The 22,879-nt window shown below is 31.6% G+C and overlaps 4 protein-coding genes and 1 non-coding gene across 5 annotated transcripts; 2 read left to right on the top strand and 3 right to left on the bottom strand.

The window, feature by feature from the left end:
* Positions 1 to 465: 465 nt before the first annotated feature.
* On the bottom strand, positions 466 to 5,296 carry LOC124939911 (putative multidrug resistance protein). Its single transcript, XM_047480377.1, has 5 exons — positions 4,546 to 5,296; positions 4,393 to 4,447; positions 3,643 to 4,303; positions 3,004 to 3,580; positions 466 to 2,920 (listed from the first exon to the last, which is right to left on the bottom strand). Exons 1-5 carry the CDS (start codon positions 4,720 to 4,722, stop codon positions 608 to 610), a joined length of 3,783 nt encoding a protein of 1,260 aa, XP_047336333.1. The 5' UTR covers positions 4,723 to 5,296; the 3' UTR covers positions 466 to 607.
* A 124-nt stretch (positions 5,297 to 5,420) lies between these two features.
* Positions 5,421 to 9,044, bottom strand: LOC124939932 (cysteine-rich receptor-like protein kinase 44). The gene is made up of 7 exons (XM_047480398.1): positions 8,225 to 9,044; positions 8,000 to 8,149; positions 7,756 to 7,877; positions 6,682 to 6,892; positions 6,373 to 6,610; positions 5,925 to 6,075; positions 5,421 to 5,838 (listed from the first exon to the last, which is right to left on the bottom strand). The coding sequence occupies exons 1-7, from the start codon at positions 9,030 to 9,032 to the stop codon at positions 5,533 to 5,535; spliced, it is 1,986 nt and encodes a 661-aa protein (XP_047336354.1). The 5' UTR covers positions 9,033 to 9,044; the 3' UTR covers positions 5,421 to 5,532.
* LOC124923057 lies at positions 6,900 to 7,005 on the top strand. The gene has a single exon (XR_007098084.1). It is a non-coding gene; the product is annotated as a U6 spliceosomal RNA (small nuclear RNA).
* An 8,364-nt stretch (positions 9,045 to 17,408) lies between the features above and the next one.
* On the top strand, positions 17,409 to 18,065 carry LOC124939862. The gene has a single exon (XM_047480321.1). It carries the CDS (start codon positions 17,430 to 17,432, stop codon positions 17,922 to 17,924), a length of 495 nt encoding a protein of 164 aa, XP_047336277.1. The 5' UTR covers positions 17,409 to 17,429; the 3' UTR covers positions 17,925 to 18,065.
* A 47-nt stretch (positions 18,066 to 18,112) lies between these two features.
* Positions 18,113 to 20,037, bottom strand: LOC124939853. Its single transcript, XM_047480309.1, has 4 exons — positions 19,367 to 20,037; positions 19,101 to 19,286; positions 18,332 to 18,615; positions 18,113 to 18,267 (listed from the first exon to the last, which is right to left on the bottom strand). Exons 1-3 carry the CDS (start codon positions 19,835 to 19,837, stop codon positions 18,334 to 18,336), a joined length of 939 nt encoding a protein of 312 aa, XP_047336265.1. The 5' UTR covers positions 19,838 to 20,037; the 3' UTR covers positions 18,113 to 18,267; positions 18,332 to 18,333.
* Positions 20,038 to 22,879: the final 2,842 nt, after the last annotated feature.

The raw sequence follows: 22,879 nt of genomic DNA, 5'->3' as shown, positions 1-22,879 counted from the left end.
TTGTCTCATTGGAAAGAGGCCAATGAATGTTCATTAAAGAGGATTTGATGACTGATGCCTCACATTAAGGTGATAGGATTCGAACCTATGGCCCTCTATACCTCATGAAGCGATGAATTGAGAGAATTCGTCGATCTCACAGATAAAACTAGAATGACTAAAATCCATTTTAGAAAGAAAATACATATACACCGTCTTCGATGTGCCACGGTCAAGCGAAGCAGTGCAAGTAAACAAAGGAGCGAAAGCACATCAGCAAACAAGTATCATATGTTGATGTTATGTTACTATTTCAATGTATATGATTAGTTTTTTGGTTCCTTAAATATATTTGAGCACTTGTTTATTCCCTGTTTGTTTATTCCCTTGTGAAATTTGAATATACCACAATTATACAAGTGGTATAGCTAAACTAAAGGGAGGTAGTTCAATCCTGCATTGGAGAACCTTTTCATTCTTTTCCCTTTTCTTTGGCTCAAAACTATTTTCATATTTTAAAATACTCAAAATCAAATTATTATTTTAGCATACCAAATTGATATTTATATCATTTATAAGCTTTTATCCATTTGATTGACAAATTGATTCAGCTCAGGCTAAGTATCAGTTATTGACGATGAGTCTGTGAGTTAACTAGGGAGTAATACGATCCCTGGCTTCCCAAAGAAAGAAGCCGATCGTGAGAACCCATCTCTGCAACCTTTCCATTCTTGATCACAACTATAGAGTCTGCCCTTTGTATGGTCGATAATCTGTGCGCCACCACCACACATGTTCGTCCTTCCATCATCTTCTCCAATGCCTTTTGGACCAGGCTCTCCGAGACGCTATCCAAAGCACTTGTTGCCTCGTCCAATAGCAAGATTGCGGGATTCTTTAGAATTGCTCGAGCCAATGCTATCCTTTGTTTTTGCCCTCCCGAAAGTTGCGTCCCTCTTTCTCCACAATAACTGTTGTAACCGTCTTTCAAACTACTTATGAATTCGTCAGCATTAGCTAGTCTTGCCGCCTCCTTAATTTCACTCTCCGTTGCTTCTTCCTTTCCAAACATTATGTTCTCGCGAATGCTCCCTCCAAATAGGGTCGGTTCTTGGCTAACCAGTGCAATTTGTGATCTCATGCTTCTCAGGTTATACCGCTTTATGTCTTGACCATCTATTAAAACTGATCCCTTCAATGGGTCGTAGAACCGCTCTATTAGTCCTATCACAGTGGATTTCCCCGAACCACTCTGTCCCACCAATGCCACGGTCTCGCCAGCTTGGATCTTCAGACTTAGACCTTGAAATATCATCTGATTCGGCCGAGTTGGGTAAGAAAAGAATACATTTTTCAGTTCTATTCGTCCTTTCAACAATCCTAACTCAACTTGGTCCTCCTCCTCTTCATCTTCAGGTTCAATCTCAGTTTTTCGATCTAAGATGGAGAAAACCGACCTGATTGCGCTTGAGCCTTTGGATAAGTCGGAAGTCATGCTTCCTGTATCGGCAATGATCTTGCCAGTACTCATCAAGATGAAGAAGACCTCAAACAGTTCCTTCTGAGCTACTAAGTTGCGATTCATTAACCGGGTTCCATACCAAAATGTCAAAGCAATAGAGGCCGGTGACATGAACTGAGAGCAGAAAAGGCCACAACCCGCAAGCCAAGAAAGCTTCACGGTTTCCTTTCGGGGTCCCTCGAGCGTATCCTTGAACATGGAAAGTATTCTCTTTTGAGAGGAAAAGGCGGTTATGGTCCTATGATTAACCACAGCTTCACTCGCGAGTTGGCTACCTTCTTTTTGTGCTTGTCGCGCTTTCTTGGACATGCTCTTCATCAACTCGTTCCTCATATAGAAGCTGCCGATGACTAGAGGTTGTATGGCGATGATCACGATCGAAACTCTCCAAGTGATGACAAGTGACGCGGCGAATGCCAAACAAGAAGTGCATGTAATCTGGACCAATAACGACATTCGATCCGCAACGAGGGATCTAACCAGGCTGGCTTCCGTGGCCAGACGAGCGCAGATCGATGCGCTCGTGTTCTCGTCTCGATCGAACCAGCTGACCTCGAAAGTAAGCATTTTTTGAAGCATTTTCTCGCGCACTCTATTGGTTAGCCTCTCTCCCATTATAGAAAAGTTGTAGTGCTGAACGAGATTTGAGATAAACGAAACGATGGCAAGGCCTAAGAAGATGACAATATCGGTAATCGTCTCGGACATGATCTTGACATGATTGTTTGAGAAGTAAACCGAAACGAGTGATCCTAAATGGTAAGCATAAATGGGTTGAACCGCCCCATTACAAAGAGCGCCAAAACAACCGAGCAATGCTCTCTTCCATTCGGGAGCACTCATTTTAAGCAACCGACGGAGATAATCAGAACGTTCAAGTGATTCTTCTTCGTCATCGGTTTCGTCATCATCGTAATAAAAAGGATATGAGTTTGGGGCGCTAATGGAATGCATTGGAGTGAAGAAAGACGAGCTGCTTTGCCAATTATTAGGGCTTGGGGCAGTTGGAGACGGCAATCGACTACGCCGACGCCCATGCCTATGTGGAACGTCTGTTGTTGATATATCCTGTGATTGTGACTGTGTCGATGATTGTTGTTGCAACTGCAACATTCCAAGATAAGCACCATTGTTCCTTGAAATAAGTTCGTCGTGATTTCCAGATTCAACCACTCTTCCTGATTGAAGAACTATTATGATGTGAGCGTTTCGTATTGTCACGAGTCGATGAGCTACTATGATAGTGGTTCTTCCCAAGGAAGCACGATCAAGGGCCTCTTGAACGGTTCTTTCAGACTGGGAATCAAGAGCGCTTGTAGCTTCATCGAGCAAAAGGATTTTCGGGTCCCTTATTAGAGCTCTGGCTATGGCAATTCTTTGCTTTTGACCTCCAGACAACTGAAATCCAAACTGCCCCACCTGGCAAGAAAAACAATCAATCAAATAGAGAAATTGAAGAATGGAATGATTAAGTACAGTAGAATACAATACATTATACATACATGAGTTTCATATCCTTGAGGTAGATTGATTATAAAATCATGGGCATTTGCAGCCTTGGCCGCGCTTACAACTCCATCCATGGTGGCTGCTGCTTCTCTTCCTAATTCCTTGCCGAATAAAATGTTTTCCTTAATGGAGGTGGCGAAGAGAACGGGTTCTTGATTAACGAGGCCCATCTGTGATCTCAACCATTTAAGTTTAAGTTTATGAATTTTGTGACCATCAAGCATAATGTCTCCTCCTCCTCCTCCTCCATTGGTGGTGGTGGGGTCATAAAATCTTTGGAGCAAAGAGATGACAGTTGATTTACCAGAACCACTTCCCCCAACAAGGCCTGTTGTTTTCCCTGCTTTGATCTTCAGATCCAAACCTCGGAGGACTGGATTGTCTGGTCTTGAAGGATAACTAAAGGTAACATTTCTAAATAAGATTTCTCCTCTTACTTGTGATAGAATTTTCCCGTTCTTCTCTTCACTATCTATTGATGGAATCCTATCAATCATTTCGCACATTCTTGTAGCTGTCGCTTTTGCCTCCGAGAAGTAGGATAGATTAGGCAGTGCAGACATGATGGCTCTGAAAGATAAGTGTATATTAGAAAGAGCTGATTTGTTTGAGTGTGTGAAAAAAAAACTTACAATCCACCCAATATGACGCAAACTCCAGCTATAAATACGCGACCGCCACTTTCACCTTTGTGAATAACCAGGATGCTTCCAACCCAAGCTTGAAAAGCCCAAGTAGCAAAAATCATTCCCATGCTACCCATAAGAAATCCTTTAGCCAGGCCTTGTTTGATCCTGAGTCCCATGGTTTCCGATAAAGCCTGACTGAACTTGTAAAGTGTTTGAGGCTCCCCGACAAAGGAGTATACAACCCGAATGGATGAGATAGCTTGTTCTGCAATCCCACCCGCAACTTCGTAAGCACCGTTCGCTTTCAAGCCCATTAGCATCATCAGTTTACCAAAGACCAGTCCTGGAACTATAAACATGAGGGTGAAGGGAAGGACGGTTAGTGTCAACCTCCAAGAGAGAATGAATCCAACCACAATGCTGAAAACAAATGATGACATATTTGTGAGGCAGTTGGGTATCTTGTCAGCTATTACGTCTTGGATTAGATGGGCATCGGAGGAGATTGTAGAGACAACTTGGAAGGTAGAAGTAGGTTGTTGTTGTTGTTGGGTGGTGGTATGATGATCGAAGAAACCAACATCCTGTCTAAGGACTGATTTCAAGTAGTGTAATCTCATCCTAGAAGTCTGCCTCTCTGCTGTTGTTGCCCAACAAACACCCTCTGTAAGATGATTAGATATAAGTTTATTTTTTGTTTCTAAAATAGGGTTTATCATGATGGAATCTTAAGTAGTGGTAGTAGTAATTTACCAATAAAAGCAGATAGGCCAACTCCAATGGCAAGAATGAATAACTTGAGAGCATACTGTTGTAGTAGACAGTAGACACAAACAATATGCAAACTTTCTTAATTGATTGTATGTTTTTGTTATATATTGAATGAATAATTAATGTTGTTTGTACCTGGTTAATGACAGCAGAAGATAGAGAAGCTCCAATGGTGTCAATAATGCCACTGAGAATGTACATAGCCATTGGAGACATCAAACCATCTCCAATGCTACCCAAAATGCCAAACAACAATAGCAGCTTGTCAATCCCATCTGCAAAACGGAACATGCTATTGCGACTGCTACCCATTATTAATCGATTCCAGTAGAGAAGATCAAGTAACTCTATGAAATTTAATATGCCCTCATGGCAAGCTTAGCTTAAGCTATATTTAGTTGAGAGTATAGCAATATTGGGATAGTATAAGCTATATTTGTCCCCATGAAATTTATAATATATGTTTAGTAGTACAAGGCTACAAGCTAATGGATGGAGCCATTTGTGATTGTCCTGTTAATTTGGAGCAAGCCGGCCGGCTGTACTTGACAAAGTCTTTTAATGTTTGTCTTTGTATTCAATTAGTTAATTTCATTATTGTATGTTTTTCCTTAGTGTCTTGTCACATACAGACAAGTAATTAAATCATCAATACTACAGGATATGAAGAAACAATCATTCACTATCAAACACAACTCGCAACAAAATCTGTTTTAACTAATTAAGATATTATATTATACGTGTCAATATTAGGCATAATTGACACAATTTGTCCCATTTTATCTCTAACAATATATAAATTTAAAAATAAAGTAATCTACATGTGAACCATACCTTTTGACGCCATTGGTGTTTGTCTATGAGAATGTAAAACACTATGAACGCTGCATCCGAACCTTGAATAACAGTAGCATGATCAATCTAGCTAAGTTTGGGAGTTTTCCCTTGTTAGCTCTCTTACCAAATCAGAATAAATAAACTAGAATAGATGACAAAGATAAGATATTCAATCAGAGCAAACTCTATGTTTTTGTATTATGTATATATCAAGAGACTTTACAAAACTAAATATACTTTATATTATTGTATACTAGTACACAAATTCTAAATCTAATTACCAACTTATCTTGGACAAACTTCAGAAATAGATATTTCATTAACTGAAAGTGATTTACTACCAACATCAGGCTCAATCTCGGAATTGTAACGGAAAACTGACACAGGTTGTCGAGGAGGCGGTGGACTAACTGAATCACTATTATTGAGCATGTAAACAACTGCATTCATGGAAAGCCTAACCGCAGGATCTTCCTGAACGCATAACAACCCGATATGCATGCATTGAATAATCTCCTTTCTCGAGTATGATTCTCCTAGAGACGTGTCAACAAACTCTAAAGGTGTCCCGTTACTCCATAGTTTCCAAGCCTATAATAATAAGTGTACTCGAATTAAAGTTTTAAATAATAAGCTTTCTTCCAAATCCCACAAATAACACAACAGTGATGACTTACATAGCTAAGGAAGCCAAAGGAATCTGGGAGCTCAAAGCTCGAACTGATCTTCTTACCACTTATGATCTCTAAGATCAATACCCCAAAACTAAATGCATCCGACTTTACCGAGAACTGACCATGCATCGCATATTCTGGTGACATGTAACCACTGCACCATAGTAATTGCTCGAATCAAATAATGGAATTACTTCTTTTATTCATTTTTTAATGCCAGGGGTCTAGCACAGCTTTTGGAAATATGGACTAATCCCTGAAAGTGACTAGCATAACAGCCTATAGTCATGACCTCCCACTTCAATACGGTATTTTCAAAAAGAATCAAACTTTTAAAGATAGTAATTGGGGTCAAGACAGTGGGATGCTGTGCTACTTCCTCAAATGAAAACAAACCCTTGGCTCATATTTTTATGGAATTAGTCTTATGTGAAAAGAAAAACTAACTTACTATGTTCCAACTATCCGATTTGTGCTTCCTTGACTTTGATCTGCAACACATATCTTCGCCATGCCAAAATCTGATATTTTAGCATTCATGGACTCATCTAGTAGCACATTACCAGCTTTGAGATCGCGATGTATGACCCTAAGTTGAGAATCTTCGTGAAGATAAAGAAGGCCACGAGCGATTCCTTCAATGATTTTGTAACGCATAGTCCAATTCAACCTCTCTCGTTGGATGGGATCTGTATTGTTTCAAAAGTCATAAATATATATTTTTTACAACGGAGTTGATTTTTCTAAGGTTGTTTCTTACCGAAGAGATAGTAATCAAGGCTTCTGTTAGGGACATACTCGTAGATGAGTATCTTTTCTTCTGCATCTAAACAGAAACCTAAAAGCCTGACTAAATTTCTGTGTTGAAGCTTACCCACTAACATCACCTCATTCTTGAACTCTCCTGCTCCTTGTCCTGATCTTGATGACAACCTCTTAACAGCTATCTCTTGTCCACTTGCTAAAATACCCTACAAATTAATTTACATTCAAATCAAAACAATAATAGCAAAATCGATACAGAAAATTAGCATGCCCCTGCACAAGAATGACACGCACACATCGAGAAATTGTCCAAAGTTTTTAAAGACAAGGGGAAGAGGAAGACAACCTGTTGAAACAACATGTTGTTAAAATCCTAATTGGGATAATTAGGATTTAATACAATTTGTAAACTTTTTTTTGTAATCTTTGTTTCTTGTTTATTTGATTGCTACTAATCAGGTTATTTAGGGTCGTTTGATTGTCATCTTTTAATCATAGCTAGGGTTTGTCTAGTTTTGATTTTGACTCTCTCACTTTTGGGTTTTGAATGAAATGGTTTTAACAGATTTTAAAATAGAAATAGCAAAATAAATTAAATTAAACCGCATTATCAATGATATACATTTGTATGTGCTTTAAATTGATTTTCAAAATGGTAACAATAAATAATGTCAACACATTTCTTTTCATAAAAAGTTTACATTATTTCTCAAAAATCACAATCATTTAAAGAAAACGTGTGAATTATTTTTTTTAAACAATCTCTATATCAAATAGAGCAAAAAATCACACTATATAATGGATTATGGTCTAAAAAGTATTATTTATCTAAAGCTCACACAAAATTCTTACAACAATTGTAAAAAAGAATGTCACTTCCATTTGAACTTAGGCGATTTTAATTGTAACGTAATAACAGTTTTCAAATAGTCTCGATGAATTTGGAAAATGTAAGTTTTAATTTTATATACAGATAAATTTTGTTTTCTTAAGAAAATGTACTTTCAATATCATTTATTCTTCAAATATGAATGATGATCATGATGAAGACTAAAGAGTATATTATTACCTTGTAGACCACACCAAATCCGCCTTTCCCCAGCTTGTTATCAATCGAGAAGTTGTTCGTGACTGTTTGCACAGTGGCAAAATCATACTGCTTCAACTCTGCCTTCGTGAATTCATGATGATCTTCATTTCCATTCCATCAGGTATCAAGAGAAGAGCTTGGCCAAATTAGTGAATGGGAATACATATTGAAATGATTATAGAATGAAACATCCAAAAGAGAATCAATTTTTCTTATTTCATACCAGCTTCTTCCTCTGCTTCCACGTCCTGATGATACCTTCTCCTTTTTGCTCTCTTTCTCAAGACACAAAACCCAACTATGAACAGGCAAACAAAACCTCCTACAGGTATAATAATGACAGCAAGCACAGCTGAAGAAATTTTTGACTTCCCTGCAAAAACGAAGAAATCCGCCTATCAACGAACAATCAAATTGTTTTCAGCAACGCCAATTTGACCTAATTAACCTGGGACTATCGGAGTGGGAAGAGGCGATGCCGATGTGGCGGTCGTGTTGTAAAAAAGGAAAGTCTCGTATCTTATATTACAACCAGGCATAACAGCCATCACGCCGGCTCTCCTCTCGCAACAAACTTGAAGACTCGAAATCGATTCCTTAAGGCACGTATCGCAATCGTCTCTTCCCATGTCCAGTGAACACTGCGCCAATCCATACAGTGTCTGTCGATCGGAATAGTCAAATTGAGAAACAGCGAAGTTCTTCCCCGGATGCTCCCTTCCACTGGCGGCGCGCATAGCCAAATTTTGCAACCAAGCCGGCACCAATGAAGCAGGAAGAAAATCCGGATCGGTCACGTTCTGACTATTTGTTACGACTGGTCGATAACTCGGATCAAAGACATGGAATCTATTTAGGTCAGAGTATAGAACCATACATTCTTCAAACCAAATCACAGCTTCCTTCTGATTCGGACAATAGAGCTCCGGAAGCTCTGTGGTAGCGGCGGTGATACAGGACTGGCAGACTTGGGGAGAGAGATCTCCACGGCAGAGAAAAAGGCCGGAAACTTTGTCATCGGCGGAGTGACCTGTAGTTGCGTTGTGGAAACCGTTTTCTACTGTGCTATTTGAGGAGAGGATGGAGAAGAGGAGTTTGAGACTGGATTGGAAGGCGCTGTTTGGTAGGTATGTAGACGTGTTTGTACAGACATGGTACACATAGGTGGCGGCGCCGGCGCCGGCGCCGGAATTGAAGCAAGCCACCGGAAGAAGAAAGAGGAAAATTGCAGATTTACCATGTTTGAATATGAACATGATTTCACTTTTCTTCTCAATTGATAATTCTTTAAAAAAAATTAAAGAACATAAGAAAATGACCTTATTTATTAAGACTTTGGTTGTTATTAAATAACTTAATGGAAGTCAACTTTGACAACTAAATTTTGTTTATTTGATTTTTTTTTATTGTTATAAATTTAATTATATTAAATTAATATGTTCTTTTGACTGAAATTAAAGAATTTCAAAATATGTTATGATTAGAATTTTGTATAGTTGAAAATAGAAAAGTTTTGAATAAAACATAATAAAAAAATGTTATGGGTCAATTTTTATTTAAAAAGGTGTAAGTTAAAATAAATGTGTTTTAAGATCATATTAATTTATTATTTTCATTCAAATAAAAAATGAAAAGTTAAGGTGATAATAAAATAAATATATAATAATAATTTTTTTAAATATGCATTTTAATATTATTATTGTTTCTCTATTTTTTTTTTAAATATATTTGAATTATTTAATAATAATATTTTGTGAATCAACAATAGTTCAGCCGACAAATATAAAAAAAAGACTTTTCAAATATTTTCAAACTATGTCATCGATTAGTTGTGTATTTTAAAAGTCCTAAATGTTTTTTTAGGACAAAGTTTTTTTGTTTGTCTTTATCTTAATGGATTATTTTTGTTTTTAAATATTTGGGAACTTTTATGTTGTAATCAAAATAAATATGAACAACAATCCTGGTATTGGATAAATAAATAAATATGTCAGATGCTTGATGCATGTTTTGAGGCTCATTCACAAGTTGTTATTAATTATTATGTCACAACTTGTTTTATAATTATTATTTTTAATTTTGCTCACTATACTTGTTATCCTTACACTACATAATCAATTAGGGCTATAAACAGTTCAATCTTCAAGTTCACAATTACAAACTTAGTTTGTATACGGAAATGTAAAATCTTAAGATGTTGATTTCGTTTTTTTTATAATCAATGGTTCAATCGATTTAGTTATTTCGATATATTTTATTGACTCAATAAAATAATATTATTAAATAATATAATTACCTAAACTTTAATTTAAAAATAAACTATCAATATTATAAGATTATAGATAAATGTTTACAAACTTAACTATTAAGTGAAATATTTAAGTACTAATTATTATATGTTATAAATAAATTATATATATTTTTTAATTATGATCGATCTATTTATTTGGCGGTTTGACCACCACTAAACCAAGCAACCGAATCGGTTTAGGGGTTGTATAAACAGTTAGTCATTCGAATGGTTTAGTTTTTTTTTTCAATTTATGCTGACAGTCACTTACTTACATTCCGAAAATCAATAAAAAAACAGTCTACTTTTTAATAGGGAAATTTGAGCAAATGACCACAGTAAAGGCCTTAAATGTGTCAGTGGTCACCTATAATTTTAATTGCGCTGGTGACCACTTTATTTTCTTTTACGAAAATACCTCCATCACGTAACGCGATGGGCTTTCTCGTAACGCGGTGGGAATAGGTTTTTTATATAAATACTCAAATTTTTTTATTTCGTTATTTTCCTTTCTCTTTCTTCTCTTTCTCGCGACGACACGGCGGCGGAATCCTAAACGAACACATCATACAGATCGGCGACGAAAACTCGTTCTAATATCAGGTGATTATGTTCTTATTTCCATTATGTTTATCATCAAACCCTAAACCAAGAAGTTGTTCTTATTGTTCATCTTGGTTGTTCATCTTATCGATGATAATGTTTGCAGATGATGATGCTCTAATTCGGTTTCATTTTAGGGAATATTCATTTGATTCTCGCGAAGCGTATTCTCTATTCGCGAAGGGCCTTTTCTTTTCACGAAAGACCTTTATTAAGGTCATTTGCTCAAATTTCCCTTTTGTTTTTACTCTTTTTTATATGGGAAAAGCTTTTCAAGGGTAAAGCTCTTGATGTAATTTTTTTTTGTATGAGATCACCAATGTATAATTCTATCAAAGTGTAATTCTTCTCTCTCTATATTTGAATCAAAGAGGTATGGAATTAATAGGGTTCCAGAATAATATTTTTCTAAGGAATGATGAAGGTGCATTTTCATATGCTGTGGAATTATGTAACTGATTTATAGAATATTGATATTATTTTCTTCTTGTTGTCAATGATTGAAATGTCATGTAATCTAAGGTATTGAACCATTACAAAGCTTTGGAGGCTTGAGAAGTCATCATAGTTACTCTTTATACAAATATGGATTTAGTAAATAATGTTTATACAAAGTAAAAAAATGAAGGGAAAATAAAGGGCAAAACAGTCGTATTATCATTCCCAAACATAAACATTAGCATTTAAACTTTATTTGATGCATTTGAAGACAAGAAATTAAAGAAAATCCATCATTCTTACCCAATTATGATTTGACCAAACACAAGAAGATATAATGAATTATTCATGACCAAACACAAGAAAATATAATGAATTATTCATGATTAAAGCAACAGGCATTGTAATGAATAATTTCTGAAATATTCCAACCAACAAAATCATAGTACCAACCAAATGTTTTATTCACAAGTGTGTTCCTAAACCAATTTACAAATAGTTAAGTTATAATAATTTGGAACAGCTCTTATATATTATCATAATGACCAAACTGAGACCACACCACCCATATTAATATTTTCCATATAGATTCTTTTTGCTATAAAGAAAATGAGATTCAACTAATATTTAGCATGTTTTGAAACAACCCAATTTAGATTAAGAAAAAAATTTAAAAGGAGACCATTATATTAAACTCTTTCAGACAACAATGACAAACAATTAAAACATCTTTTCCATGATCACAATAGAAAACAAACTCAAATCAGTGCATTGATTAATTGAATAATATATCTACACATGTTTACATCGAATCGTCTCAATTCCTAAAACCAAAAGCGGACTCTTTCTTTGCCTTCCTCGCTTTTGGATCCATAAGTTTGCCAAGACATTTGGGTTTCTTTAATCTCTTCTTCTCATTGTTCAATTCGGGATTATCTGTTCTCAGCTTTTCTTCTCTTAGCTTCACTACAGTTTTCAGTATCTCAATTGTTTCATCTATTATGTTAACCACACACACAGAAAGATTAAAAGATAACCCACATCAAACAAGATACGACATAAAGTTGTTGTTACCTTCCAAAGCATCATAAGTGGCAGCAAGGTTACGATACAATCCAATTGTATCTTAATCGCAAGTTCCACATTCCTGCTACAATATTTATCTTGCCTCTTCAAACACTTCAACAGTTTTGTTTATCTTGAATAGCTGTACAATAGGCCACACCCATCTGATTAAGTAAAACTCCAAAAAATGCAGATTTCCTTTCTCCATTTGCTCTAAGTTTCATTACAGAACTGGAGAAATAGCTCCATGCTTCTTCATAATGTCCAAGTCCAACTACATAAAACATAACACCCCTTCTTGCTTGCATACCAGCAATTGTTACTTGTTGCCCTGGTTTATCCTCCAACAACTTCATTGCCTTCTACAATATCTTCATACCCTCGTCAGCTTCATTAAAAGATTCATAGATATCGGCTGATATGCACTTGTTTTGCATGTAGTCTTGATGCTTTTTCACAATAGGTTCTGGATTCATGATGTCCATTCGTGAAAGGGGAAGACGCTTCGTGAGAATCAAATGAATTTTCCCTAAAACGGAACCGAATTAGAGCATCATCATCTGCAAACATCACCATCGACAAGATAATAATCAAGATGAACAATAAGATCAACCTCATGGTTTAGGGTTTGAAGATGAACATAATGAAAATAAGAACATAAATCGATCAAATCACCTGATATTAGAACGGGTTTTCGTCGTCGATCTGTATGATGTGTTTGTTTAGGGTTCCGCCGCCGTGTCGTTGTGAGATAGAGAGAAGAGAGAGAAAAGAAAAATAACGAAATGAAAAAAATTTGAGTATTTATATAAATAACATATTCCCATCGCGTTACGAGAAAGCCTATCGCGTTACGAGAAAGTCCATCGCGTTTACGTGATGGGGGTATTTTTGTAAAAAAATAAATAAAGTGATCACCAGCGTAAATAAAATTATGGAATGACCACCGACGCATTTAAGGCCTTTATCAGGGGTCATTTGCTCAAATTAGTACCATTTTGGTTTTGAATTTTATTAACATTGATTTATATTTTATGTTTGACAAAAAAACCAAAACTTAGAAGGCAGCCATAAAAGAATCCTTGCAGACTTTAATTGATAATTGATATTTAAATTCAACTATCTCTCTAATTGGCATGTTTTTGTTAATAGTTATTTGACTTATTTCCGTATATTTATTCTCTTATTAATTATATTCTTTTTTATTAATTAAAACATTTTATTTTTTATTTTAAATAAAAGTATTATCTTTTTAAATTACCTTAATCTAATTTTTTAAATAATTCATATTATTAAAAAAATAATTCTCTACCGAACAAGGTCATGAATGTTTTTTTTAATTGAAATTACTTAAATAACTTTATTTATATTGATTATTAAAAAGTTTTACTTTTTATGATATTTTTAAAATATTAATATATAATGATTTTTTTTATAAATTAGAAATTATTTTAATATATGATTTATTTATTAATTGATATGATTGAAAAGTGAATAATTTGAAAATTGAGATAAATAAAGATTATTTGTTTGAGAATAATTGATTGTAATAAAGTAGCTTCTTCTTATACAATGAGTTACGATAAATGTAACAAAGTCGGTAACGGAAGTAATGTCACGAACATTTGATGTGGCATGTCACTTGTGCATTTTGTGCATGAAAGAAATAAAAAAAAAATTATATTAAAATAGTAGAATATAAACTGAAAATAAATTTAAAAAATAAAAAATATCTCCAACGGAAAAAAAAATCTCTCAAACATGGTCATTATATATATATATTATATATACTCTTTCCTTTGCGTGGATAAAAATTAAATAATTTTTTTTTCTCTTCAGTGGCAGGCCACGTCAGATATAATATATATATAGATATAATATATAAATAAATAAATTTTTAAAATGTGTTAAAGTTAAGTTAATTGAAAACTATGGTTGATGATGTTATTTCTTATATTTAAGAAATACTAATGATATATCATTAAATTGATAATTTGGTGTGGTGTCGAAAATAATGTAATAATAAGTGAATTTAAAAGTTTAATAGAAAAAATACAAAATTATTTTGAAATATACGGACGTGTTGCTACATTAACTTTAACACCTTCGTAAGACAAGACGGAACTCTTAATATATATATATATATGACTATTTTTTTTTCATCTCTAAAGCTTTATTTCAAAGATAAATTAGACTTGATTATGTTTAGATAAAAAAAAAGTATACTTGAATATTTCATTTTACATTTTTGCTGTCTTTATTTGTATATTGAATTTTTTATATGTAACTTTCTTTTGAGTTTAATATAAAATTTATTCATTAACTTTCATTTCAGTATAAATTTATTTACAATTTTTTTTATTATGAGCTTAAATTTTATAATCTTATAAATTTATCTAATATTTATTTAAATGATCATAATTATAATTTTTAAAGATTTGAATTTTCATGATTTTATTTTTAAATCATACTTTCTTAAAATATAATTTTTTATGGATAAATTAATACTTTTTATAATTTATTTAAATTTATAAAATAATTTAAAATAAAATATTTGTAATATGTAATTTTTTAATAAATTTATATATATTATTTTAAAACTTTTAAATTAGTTTGATAAATAACAAAATTTCATTTTTGTATGTTTTAATATAAGATAATTGTGTAGTATTTGTTTAAATTTTTATTGTTATATAAACATAAACATAAAGTTCAGAAAACATTTGAAGCATTTAAAATGTTTAACCTAAAATATGAAAATGTTTACAAAGTTATAGTAACATTAAAAGTAGTACAAAGTGTAAAATTTTAAACAAAATAGTTAAATAATATTTTTAAATTTGGTCAATTTTCTAAATCTTCATATTAACTATTAACATTTACAAATTTCATATATATATTAAAAAAATCAAATTGAAAAAATAAATAAGATGAAATTCGATTTTAGTTAATAATTTTTTATTCTCTTTGAATTTTTTTACTTAATTTAATAAGATAGTTGAAGTAACAAAGTGGTTATTCCCGCTTATTATAAAAAGTTTAAGCGCAAACTAGCTTCACTTTTATTATATAATGTAAATGGAACCTGAGGGCGCACCTCAGTGGCGCACATTAATAAAGTTTGTTTCACTTCTATTTACAATGTAAGAGGAATTGAGGCAAGTGCACATAAGTGAACTTGTTTCACTTCTATTTACAACATTGTAAATACAAGTGAATGAAGCGCACTTAAGTGAAAGCTTCACTTCTATTTACAATGCAATTAAAAATGAAACAAGCGCACATAAGTGAAACTTGTTTCACTTTTATTTACAATGTAAATAAAATTGAAGCAAGCGCACATCAGTAGAGGTGGTCAAACGGATAAAACCAATTTGTTTTATCTGATCCGTATTAAATTCAAACTAAATATATTACGTTCGTAATCCAAATTATTTTATTAATTAATACGGATAAGATATGGATATGATACTAAAACATATTTATATTCTTATAAAGTGTCAACTTAAAATTATTCAATAATATTTTTTTTATAATTAATTATTTCATTTTCTTTATATTTAATTACAAAATAATAAATTGAATTAAGTGTATTATATATATATATATATATATATATATTATATTATATAAGTTTATTAAATCCAATCCAAATTAAACTATCTGAATTTAACTCAAACCTAAATAATTAATATAATTTTATAATTAAAATTCGGTTCGAATTAATCTATTAAATGTTCACCTCTAGAATAATCCAATTTAATATTTTCTTATTTAATTACTTAATTTTTGATTTATTTTATTATTAATATTTAATATGCTTAATTATACAAAATCCTCTGCGGCTCGAAAATGGGATTAAAATGAAGGTTGGGCCTAAGTTCAGTAGCCTCACAGAGGTATACCTACGAGCCTATCAAGCCATGTAGTTGCAAGAATTCGAATCAGCTCCAAGGAGACAGATTTTGAGGAGGGACAAGAGGCGCACAGATCAATTAAGTGTATCGATCGTATTCTTGAATTTGGAATGAAATGAGGAGTTCAGTAAGCCTAGCGACTTCCTATGATCACCGATCAAATAACATCGCGCTCAAGAAAGGATTTCTCCTCAAATCAAGTAAGTATTCCCGACTAATATGTAAAAGATCACTATGTTGATCATCAACGAATCCTCACCTGATTATATCATCATCACCCTTCTCAGAAACACGCTTCAATAGTGAATTTATCATCTCAACCTAAGGTCGGGATCGTGGTCGCCCGTCTCCGGTTTGCCGACCGATAAGATCTCTGAGATTGACTTATTAAATCTTTAATGTTATAATTGATTGTGTTTATTTATAATAGTTTTTTTTCTGTTAAAATCACTAATTAGTTATTTTCGAATATTTTAATTAATTAATTTTGATATTAAAAAAATTAATCTAAAAAAATAAATAAATAAATAATTAAAAATTGTTGATCAAGTTAATGCGGAAATAAATAAATAAAATATATTATATTTAAGGTAAATGTAATTTAATGAAAAATATATTTTTATTTAGATAGTTTGAATAATTTGGATTTAATTCGAAGTTAATCCGATTCAAACTCAATCCGATCTGATCTCAATTTAATCCGAAATATTCAATCTGAATTAGTATTTTTGATTTAGATGGGATTTCGGATTAATATATCTAATGCTCACCCGTACACATGAGTGAAGTTTGCTCCACTTCTATTTACATTGTGAAGCAAACACACTTCAATGAATGGAAGTGAAACAAACTTCACTTTTATGCGTTTCCTCATGTTAAACCCGGAAGAAATCGGTCATATTTTCGAATTCCGAATATATATTTTTTTAACCTGAACGAGATTTAATAATATAATATTCATGTTAAATTTTAATTGGTCAGAATAGATAAATAGATAAGGTAACCCAAAAACGAAACGAAAAGAAACAACTAAAATTTGTAATAATAGTACATGTTATTGACTAAGATTATAAATTGCTTTATTTTTATTTGTTTATTTTCTATTAGTCTCTTTTTATTGCGCATATAGTTCGAATTTAAAAACTCATCAGTTTATATTAATATTTTAAATGAGAAACATTTTTATTTATTTATTTAATAGGATACTTCTAGATCAATCATATCATGAACTTAGACAATGAGTCATATGTAATATGCTCCAAGACATCCATTTGGGGGGCAAAATTGGGATTTAGAGCACCGCTATACGCCTCTATATTTAGATAAAATGGATCTGTTTGATGTTCATCGAGCGAGCAATGGAGGCGACCGAAGATTTGTTAACCAAGATCCGTCCCCCTCGTCTAGAGGATGCCGGCCTCGAGGACTGCGCACTTCCACCTGAATCCATCAAAGAGGCTTTCCTCAAGGCCGTAACGGCCGTCAGATCTCGTCCTTCATTTTTCTTCTCCGAATCAGACGACGAATCCGACACTGAAAATGTGGAAGGTTGTGTCGTCGATCCGTGGCCAGAAACAAAGGAATCGTCCGATAAATTGTTTGGAATCAGAGACGGGATTGATCAGCCTCCTTCTGAACCCTGCTCCTCCGGTGGAGGCGTGCCGGAAGTGGTGGTCGGAGACGATGTCGCCGAGGTCGAAGAGCTGAAGAAGGAGGAGGAGATAAGAGATGCTTGCGTTGATGGGTTGAAGGGTTTGATGATTGGAGAAAGAAAGGAGTTGAAGAAGAAGGATGAAGATAGAAAGGAGCCAACTTTGGTTGAAGGTTACATTTGAAAAGAAAGAACCCTAATTGTTGAATTTCAGTTTATTTCTTCTTAAGGGTTTTGGTTTGTTCATGTAAATTTCACAATTACTTCAAGATGGGGTTTTTAAGCTCCATCTTTTTCTGTTTGGTATAAGATGTTTGATTTGTCATACCCATTAAGAACACCTCTAGGGGATTTAACATGTAGAAGTTTCAATGCTTCAAACAACATTATTCATTTCAGTTTTAAGGAAGAAGAAGAAGAAGAAGAAGAAGAAGAAGAAGTAATATACACACAAATTACCAATCCAGCAAACTAGAAAAGAGAAAATTGTATATCCAACATGAATTCTTGTACAATTGAAGGATTATCTTCAATTGTAAGAACAAGCATCCTTCTTGAATTTGATGGGTTCTTGTACAATTGAAGGATTATCTTCAATTGTAAGAACAAGCATCCTTCTTGAATTTGATGGGTTTGTTGCTTGTTGAATCGATAATCACCTCACAAGAAACCTTCCTCTTGTGGGTAGTCCTGACCAATTTTCCAACCACGTTTCCTCTTGTCCGAATCTCAAACTCCAACGTTAAAGGGACTTGAATTCCGTCTTTGGTTGAAGCAACTAAAGTCGCATCCGCCCCATATAATGGAACCTTTGTCCCTTGTATATTCACTACAGCGATCTTGTGGCTCTTTCTCGACTGAAAGTACTTCTTTAACTGCACAATTCAGATCAACATCAGGGTTAACATGTGACATAACATAGATTTATTGAATAACTCAACAATCAAAAAGACAAGTTAATAAAACCATTATGTGAGAAAACTATTCGATTTTGCTCTACTTTAGCCCCAACTTCATCAATAAAGGAGTTCTCAGTGAAAATTGAACGAGTTAACAAAATGATTATTATTAGAGTTTATTTCTAGGATCCCACTTCAATCATGTATGTTCTTAATAGAAACCGAATTTGAATCAACAAGACAAGAGAGTTTAAATTCTTGAAGTGGTAGTACAACACTTCTCATGACCCACTTCTTTAATTAAAGATTTTTTTAATAGAAATGAAGAGCATGAGTCAACTACATTTTCAATAATAAGGTTGAAATCAAATTTGAGGCAACAAAATCATTATTAATTTTAAAATTAAGGTTTACATGAGGATGTTGTTAATGGAAACAAAGGATTGATTGTTTGTTCTGACCTGACCAGTTCCGACAGGGATATCGGAGTAGAGAAGATTGATGGGTGTAGAACTAACATGAATTCCAAAGAATGTAGCAGGATTGTATACACTAATCCTTAATGTTCCATTCATGGTCATCATCTTTGTGAGAACTCCAGTTGAATCCGAACCTTCTCCAACATAGATATTATCCATAGACAAACTCTGCAAACATCAAAATCAATTATGAATATGAATGAAATCGACAGATTTGGTTAGATGAAATCAAGAGATATATATACTACCTTAACAGAAACCTGAGCCTTAAAAGGTCTGCTAGCTCCCCAAATAATAAGGCAAAAGACAGTAAACAAAAGAAAGAAACTAATAAAAGCTATAATAATTTGACATCTTCTAGTAAAAGCTTTATCATCATCATCAAACTCATCATACTTCCCTTCTTCCATTATCACGTTACATTCAGGCCAACCCTTATCGTTACTCCTCTTCCTCCCCGCTTTCCTACCGGAAGACGACCGGAATATCCCGGAAAATCTACTCGCCGACGAGTTCCTAGAGTGCCGGCCGAACGAAGGGTGAGATGGGGATTCCATTGGACTGTTGAAATTGGGTGTTGCTTGCATGGATGCTGATTTATCTCCATCTTGAGAATCCCTTGATGGGCTCTGAACGTAATAAACTGGCCGTTTTGGAGACCTGGATGGTGAAGATGGTGCTAAGCTGGTTATGTCCGATTCAGACTTGGTGTGCAACATTTTTGCTGGAATTTTTATGAAACAAAGTTAGAAATTGAGAAAAAGTGAATTCAGAATATGGGGATGGATTGAAGAATGATTAGTAACAAATGTAATTTCAGAGAATGCTGAAATTTAAGCTAAGAACCAGAAACAGAGCTCTCTGCACTTTCAGATCTTTTTCTCTCTCTCACACATAAACAAACACCTTTATCGGAACACTCACTCGCTGTTTGGATGTCCAAGAATAAGGCCTTGTTTGATCTTTGGGTTATTGGGGTTTTATCCGGGTTTTATCCCAAATAACCTTGTTTGATGAAATTAAGAAAAAACCAGTTTTTTATTTTTTATTTCCAAAAGTACCCCTACTTCTCTTCTCCTCTCTCTCAATACATTTTAAAAATATATTAATTTAATTTATATTTAAATAAAATTTAAAATATAATATAATAAAATAAATATTAAAAATTATAGATATAATAATATTAACTTTTATTAATACATCAATTAAAATTAAAATAAATACTAATTTTATAATTATAATTTAAATATTATATAAGATAATATAGTATATTATAATTTTATTTATATTGTGTATTTATTTTTATTTAATATAATAACATAAAATTTTAAATGAAATAAATTTTATAATATAATAACCAAAAATCAAACAAATCTATTATAGTATTTATTTAGAAAAATAATTTAAAGTTAGTTTATACCAAAAGAAATAATAATAATAAATTTTTTTATAAATATTTAATTTAAATGAGATATATTTATAAATTAAATAATATTTTTTATTTAAATATATTTAACTTTATTTTCTAGTATAATTATTTATTAAAATAAATTTAAATTTTAAATGGTATATTAGATAATATAATTGGTTAGAATTTTATTTATATTTTAAATTTATTTTTATTTAATATAATTAATATAATTTTTTTAAATGAAATAATTTATTAATTTAAATTATATAAAAATAAATTTTATAATGTAATAAAATAAATATAATATATATGTATATATTAATATTATTTTTTAATAATATAAAATAAAATATTTAATTAAAGGGTAATTTTGGTATTTTAATTTATAAAATAATTGATTTGATTTGGGATGTGATGGTTGGGTTTTGGGATAAAACTTGGGTTTTATCCCAATAACCCAAAGATCAAACGAGGCCTAAGAATGGAGTTTATCTTGTTTTTTTACAAATAAATTTGAATTATTTTTAAAAAATGTTGATGAGCTGATTTTGAGAGTATATTTTTTTTTTATAAAAAAAAATGTTTATATTTTTTTTATATTTAAATAAATAAATTTTAATATTTTAGGTAATCAATTAAGTAACTTGATTAAAGATAAAAACGATAAAATTATGTTTAAGGTGTATTTTTATAAAAAAAATAAAAACTTTACGATAAAATTATGTTTAAGGTGTATTTTTATAAAAAAAATAAAAACTTTAACTAACCTGTCTTGTTTCAATTTGAGTTGTTTAAATAACTCAAACTAATTAAATATCATTTCTTTTGATGTATCACGTCATTTAATTTTTTAATTAAAATATTTTATATTTTAATTATTATTATTATATATTAATATTTTTAAATTTCTTTTTATCAAAAATAAAATAAAAAATTAACATCAATTATTATTATATTTATGTTTTCAAATTTAAAAAAAAAAATCAAATCCAAACAAGGCTTTCCGTACATCCAATCAAATATATGAGAGACAAAAGAGTTTGTCCGAACCTGAAAACGAAGCTACTTCCGACCCTTGAAGTGTCGGCAGCCAATTTATAGTGCTGGCATGCTTTTTTAGCTTTTTAAAATAGTAAAACTATACCCAGTAACTAAAGTTATTTTATATCCATTATATTTTTATAAATGAAAATAAAAAATTTATTAATAAAGGAATATATGTTTTTTTAATTATATTTACATTGTTTGAAAGGGGTGTTAACTGTTATTCTGTTAAGTAAGTGGTTTTTATACGTTTTTTTTTTAAATTTGATATAAAATATAAAAATGTTATGATAATAGAAATGTTAATTTTAAATATTTTTATTAAAAGTTAATTGTCCTTCAATAATAGCTTCTCCTACCATAATTAATTAAATATGGACCCTAAATTAGGTATGACAAAATTATTTGTGTTATTTATTCGTAATTTATTTCTGGTTAGTGTGTCTTCAAGATGACATTTACTTGATACATAATATATTAATAAACATATATTTGGTTCAATCAGGTAGTTAAGGATTATAATATATTAATAAATATATAATGAATAACAATTTTAAATCATTGTTTGGTTGAGAATACAATACTCTATAGTAAAATGGTACATTATTAGATTAAAAAATAATTATATATAAATTCACTATACAACTTAGTTCATTTTTCTTACATCGAATAAGAGATTGCTTACAAAGTAGTGTCTTCGGTGAATCACTTTCTTTATATATTTTTTGTTGCCACGAAATTAGACTAGTGAAATAGTACAATTTTTTTTGAAAAAATAACTCATTTTAAGCCCACATATTTGATGACATCCCAACCAAATTATATTTAATAAAGACCAATGAAGAATATTAGCCTATACTCTTTATCTATAATTAAAGTTTGGCTAACAACTTTTTATTTTATTTTTTAAGAATCCGAATCTATCTCTTTTAACAAGTAAAACATTAAATACGGTTATACAAAGTTATTAATGTCAACTATATGTTTTACTATATTTCGGAAAGTCAATTGTAATAATCAAATCAAAGATAACTATGACTATAACTGACCTACTTATGCAATGTATTGACTCGACCGAGTGACATTAAAGAGAGTCAAACTTATAATGTAGGTTGAATTTTTTTTAACAACTTTTAATTTTTTTTTTTTTTTTACTTTTAAGATAAAAATTTATAATGTTTTTTAAATGTATAATTAAATCATTAAATTTATTATATTTGAAATTTTATTAAATTTATTTTATATTTTATAATTTATTTTTTATTAATAATGTTTATTTTAATATAATATATTTATTTATTTAATT

This window comes from Impatiens glandulifera, chromosome 1 (assembly GCF_907164915.1).
Source record: "Impatiens glandulifera chromosome 1, dImpGla2.1, whole genome shotgun sequence".
Taxonomy (NCBI): domain Eukaryota; kingdom Viridiplantae; phylum Streptophyta; class Magnoliopsida; order Ericales; family Balsaminaceae; genus Impatiens; species Impatiens glandulifera.
This window is presented reverse-complemented; position numbering and strand designations above follow the sequence as displayed.

Coding starts and splice junctions, on each gene's coding strand:
- LOC124939911 (XM_047480377.1), bottom strand. CDS start 4,722: ATGGGTAGCAGTCGCAATAGCATGTTCCGTTTTGCAGATGGGATTGAC. Junction 3,581..3,642: donor TGCGTCATATTGGGTGGATT/GTAAGTTTTTTT, acceptor CTTATCTTTCAG/AGCCATCATGTCTGCACTGC. Junction 2,921..3,003: donor CTCAAGGATATGAAACTCAT/GTATGTATAATG, acceptor TTTTCTTGCCAG/GTGGGGCAGTTTGGATTTCA.
- LOC124939862 (XM_047480321.1), top strand. CDS start 17,430: ATGTTCATCGAGCGAGCAATGGAGGCGACCGAAGATTTGTTAACCAAG.
- LOC124939853 (XM_047480309.1), bottom strand. CDS start 19,837: ATGTTGCACACCAAGTCTGAATCGGACATAACCAGCTTAGCACCATCT. Junction 19,287..19,366: donor AGGCTCAGGTTTCTGTTAAG/GTAGTATATATA, acceptor TGATGTTTGCAG/AGTTTGTCTATGGATAATAT. Junction 18,616..19,100: donor TCCCTGTCGGAACTGGTCAG/GTCAGAACAAAC, acceptor TGAATTGTGCAG/TTAAAGAAGTACTTTCAGTC.
- LOC124939932 (XM_047480398.1), bottom strand. CDS start 9,032: ATGTTCATATTCAAACATGGTAAATCTGCAATTTTCCTCTTTCTTCTT. Junction 6,076..6,372: donor AATCGGATAGTTGGAACATA/GTAAGTTAGTTT, acceptor ACTATGGTGCAG/TGGTTACATGTCACCAGAAT. Junction 5,839..5,924: donor CCTTTGGCTTCCTTAGCTAT/GTAAGTCATCAC, acceptor TTATTATTATAG/GCTTGGAAACTATGGAGTAA.